Raw genomic sequence first — 4,539 nt, 5'->3', positions numbered from 1 at the left:
GCCACTGCACCCGCTACCTGCGCACCGTGGAGAACCTGGTACGACCCCCGCGCAGCTCCCGCCGCGTCCTGTCTTCTCGCCCCCAGCCCCGGTGCTGGTTACCTCTTTCAGCAAGGAGGAAGCTGCGGTCTGGGACCGGGAGCCCCTGGCGCGAGGCCCTGAACCACAACCCGCACAACCTCTGCTCACTGGGGGTCAGGGAGAAGAGGCAAAAAGGTCAAGAGGAGGCGATCAGGGAAGAGCTGGCTCAGCCTGAGGGCCAAGGCTGGGAGAAAGCCCCAGCCGCCACTGGGAACAGCCAGCTTCATTCACCACGAGAGGCCTCGGCTCAGATGTAGCTCTCACACCAAGAAGGGAGTAGAAGTGTGCCATCCCACAGATGGATAAACTGAGTCTCTGGGACACCCAGGGTCACACAGCCGGCAAATGGTAGAGCTGGGACCTGCCTGGGATGGCTGGGACCTGCCTGGGATGGCCTGGCCAGGAGTCACCTCTCTTTCTCTCTCTTTTAATTTTTTTATTTTTTGAGTTGGAATCTCACTTCGTCTCCCAGCCTGGAGTGCAGTGGCAAGCTCGTGGCCACCGCAACCTCCACCTGCTGGGCTCAGGCAATCTTTCCATCTCATAATACTAAGTAGCTGGGACTACAGGTGCGCACCATCACGCCTGGCTAATTTTTTTATTTATTGTAGAGATGAGGTCTCGCCAAGTTGCCCAGGCTGGTCTCAAACCCCTGGGCTCAGGCAATCCTCTTGCCTTGGCCTCCCAAAGTACTGGGATCACAGATGTGAGCCACTGCACCCAGCCCACCTCTCTTGGCCACTACACTGTACCTCTGCTCACATCACAGCTATGTTATAACTGGAAATTAACTGGAAACCTGTGTCACTCTTTAAATTCTTTTATTCGGCCGGGCTTGGTGGCTCAGCCTGTAATTCCAGCACTTTGGGAGGTCGAGGTGAGTGGATTGCCTGAGCCTGCGGGTTCGAGACCGCCCGGGCAACTTGGTGAGACCTTGTCTCTACAATAAATCAAAAACTAGCTGGGTGTGGTAGCGCGCACCTGTTGATCCAGCTCCTTGGAAGGCTGAGGCTGAAGGATCACCGGAGCCCAGCAGGTCAAGGCTGCGGTGGCCAGAAGTGTGCCACTGCACTCCAGTCTGGGCGACAGAGTGAGACTCCAACTCAAAAAAATAAAAAATAAATTATTTTATTCTGGTGAGACAGCTATGAGGTAACCCCCTAGGACTTCAGCTCAAGAGTGTGGGCATCTCCTAGTCCAGCACTCTGACCAATCTGGTACAATGCCTGTTTTGAGGCAGCAAGGAGGCAGAAGGATGCTGAGCAGCTCCAGGAGACAGCCTGGCCATGAGGCCTGGGAGAGAGAAGGCAGGTGGCCCCTGCCCTGAGCACTGTCTGTCTGTCTGTCCTGTCTGCCAGCACATGGGGATGACCCTGGTTCTGGGGACTGCAAAATACAGCAAGGCCCATGGGTCAAAGGCTGCAGGCGGACCTGAGGGTGAACCTTCCCCCAGAAAGGGCCTCCCTGAGAGAGTGGCTGACCCATCAGGTAGTAAGCACCCTGTTACTGGGGTATACAAGCAGAATGGACACTGGGAGGGGCAATTTTGACACCAGAGGTGAGTTCCTTCCAGCTGAGAGCGTCTATAACTCTGTCGTGGGGCTGTGGGGGTTGGCACCAGAGCTCAGGGCCCTCCAGCCCCTCCTGAGGGCCTCCCCAGCTGCACCTATTAGCAGTCACACAAGAGCAAGCCCCATCCACTGAACTCTGACTCTGACAGGTACCCTGTCAACTGCCTTATGGGTGTAAACCCAGTTCATCTTTTTTGGTTTTGGGGAGTTTTTCTGAGTCAGAGGCTCAGTCTGTCACCCAGGCTGGAGTGCAGTGGCACGCTCACAGCCACCGCAGCCTCGACCTGCTGGATTCAGTTGATCCTTCTGCTTCAGCCTTCCAAGTAGCTGGAACTACGGGCATGTGCCACCACGCCTGGCTAATTTTTTGGTTTCTTGTAGAGATGAGGTCTCACTGCCCAGGCGGGTCTCGAACCCACGGGCTCAGGCAATCCACTCACCTCAGCCTCCCTCAGCGGGATTACAGGCTGAGCCACCAAGCCCGGCTTGTCATGGACTTCTTACATCTTTGTCACAACTCAGTGAGGCAGGTATCCCCCATCTGGTGATAAAGAAACTCAGCCACAGAAAGGCTAGCTAACTTGCCCAAGGTCACACAGCTAGTACGTGGAGGAGGGGACATTGAAGCCACTGCCCCAGGCTGCAGAGCCCAAGGCCCAGCCTCTGTTGCTTGCTGCCCATGGAGGTCAAGGCTGGGTGGGCTCAGGGCCCACGGTGATCAGCTGAGTAAAGAGCACCCTCAGGCTGCTCTCCAATCCATTTCCTATGGCTCCCCTGGAACTTATGGGGTGGGCGGCAGGGCCTGGCCCCCTTGCCCAGGCAGGCCCAGCTGCAGCAGTGACAGATCCAAGCCACGGAGGATTTGGCCCAGAAAAGGCAAACACTCCCGCAGAGCCCCTAATTACAGGACCAATGAGCGTGGCCGCCGAGCCGTTACCTGGTGCCAGGCCTGCCTCTCCCTCCCAGGGGGCCTGTGACACTTCTCAGGCAGGGAGGGGGCATGGGGCAGGGAGGAGCAGGCCTGGGCAGGAGGCAGTGGAGCAAGCGGGCTTGCCGGCAGCAGGGAGAGCATGGGCAACGTAAGCAACGCCCCCACCCCAGTCCGTCCCACACCGGGAGGGGCGGACAGGCCAGCGGTCAGAGGCACCGATGGGGCAGGGGAGGATGACGGGCCTGGCAGCCCGAGCTCAGACTGCCCATCCCAGCTCAGCTGGGCCACTCCAGGCCCCGCCCTTCCCCCCAGGGCCCCACTGGGCGACGGGCTGGGCTGCTGCTGGGAGCTGGCGCAGGTGAGGCAAGTAGAGAAGGGCTGCCGGCCAAGCGGTGGAGGTGGACCTGCTGTAGCCCTCCCCACAGGGACACCGGAGCCAACGCCCTCTGTCCATGGATGAGGACGGAGCAGGCGGTCCATGGCAAGTCTCCCTTTGGGGTGCAGCCCAGGGCCCCTTCAGTCCTGCCAGTCTCTCCACCCACCTGAGCAGGAAGGAGCTGGAGGCGGGAGGAGTTTCCCAGGAACCTGTGTCCTGATGCCTGTGATGGGGAAGGAGGGGCCTTGGCTTGAATCTTAGCCCGGAAGAACCTGAGAGACCCTCTGGTGATGGGGAAGAGATCTCAGAGAGAGGAGTGGCTAGACGGAGGTCCCACGGTGGGACCCAGGCCCAGAGAGCGGCGGGTCTGCAGGGTGGGCTTCCCTCAGGCGCCCTGCATTCCCCGCAGAGCGTGGAGCATCGCGTGCTGTCCCGGGATCCGTCCGCTGAGCTGGAAGTGAAGCAGCCTGACTCGGGCATGTCCTCGCCCAACACCACCATGTCCGTTCAGCCGCCGAACTTCGATCTGAGCTCGCCCACCAGCACCCTCTCCAACTACGACTCCTGCTCGTCCAGCCACTCGAGCATCAAAGGCCAGCGTCCTCCTCGAGGTGAGTTTCCTGAGCGGGAGGAGGGAGAGCAGACTGGAGCCAGACCACTGTCCCCCGGCCCGGAGGCTGCCCTCACTTCCTGCTGCCCTAAACCCCAGGAGGGGACGCTCCTGCTGGTGAGAGATGTCACTCGTGCTTGTGTGTGCCCACCACAAACACACATGTCATGTACTCGCCCCGCAAAGTCCACATGAACCGCACCCACGATTCATTGTTCTCAGCCACCTGCACTCAAAAGTGCACGCTTTCACATGTGTACACACAACATACAGACATGAGTGCACAAGCACACAGAACTGTGCAGATATCTGCACATACCCACCTTCCACACTAGCACACGGCACTCTATTTTCATACCACAGACGTGCACACACACACTACATCCCAAACCAACACACATGCATTCATCAATACAAAGAAGCATGTAAACACATATGTACACACACACACACACACACACACACACACACACTGACCACGCCCTGAGCACAGGCGCCCCTCCCCTGCAACGCCTGCTTCACGCCGCCAGGTGGTGGCCTGCAGAGCCCGCAGGAGTGTCCTGCAAAGGCCACACTCCTGCCCCCTGCCCTGCCAGAGCTGCCCTGAGCACTGCCCCTCCCTTCCAGGTGTCCCTGATCCCTAGACACACCCTGGAGCCCAAAGCCTGGGTACTTCCCCTCCAGACCTGAGCGCCTGATCTTTCCCCCATAAGTGCAGGGCTGAGGAAGGCACTGCCAGGGACCACAGTGGGCAAAGCAAGTAGCACCCCTGAGCCTGCCTTGCCCCTGGGCAGGTTGTTTCTGGGCGGTGGAGTCTCAGTCCTGGGGGACAGCTTCTTTGCAAACTCCCAAACCTGGCCCACCCTCCCGCCTCCCCAGGGCTCCCCAGTGCGAGAGCTGCAGACATACAGAGCTACATGGACATGCTGAACCCCGAGCTGGGCCTGCCTCGGGGCAAGATGGGGAGACC

General features: G+C 59.4%; 1 protein-coding gene across 1 annotated transcript; it reads left to right on the top strand.

Moving 5' to 3' along the window:
- Positions 1-5: 5 nt before the first annotated feature.
- Positions 6-4,534, top strand: LOC103252005 (espin-like; the record flags this gene model as incomplete). Its single annotated transcript, XM_008050595.2, has 3 exons — positions 6-38; positions 3,369-3,570; positions 4,449-4,534. Coding segments are annotated over 3 exons (321 nt in total), but the record flags the coding sequence as incomplete, so codon positions are not given.
- Positions 4,535-4,539: the final 5 nt, after the last annotated feature.

The sequence above is a fragment of the Carlito syrichta genome, unplaced genomic scaffold (assembly GCF_000164805.1).
Source record: "Carlito syrichta isolate Samal-C Ts95f unplaced genomic scaffold, Tarsius_syrichta-2.0.1 Scaffold153522, whole genome shotgun sequence".
In the NCBI taxonomy this organism is placed as follows: domain Eukaryota; kingdom Metazoa; phylum Chordata; class Mammalia; order Primates; family Tarsiidae; genus Carlito; species Carlito syrichta.
Note: the sequence above shows the minus strand (reverse complement) of the source record. Positions and strands in the feature narration are given on the sequence as shown.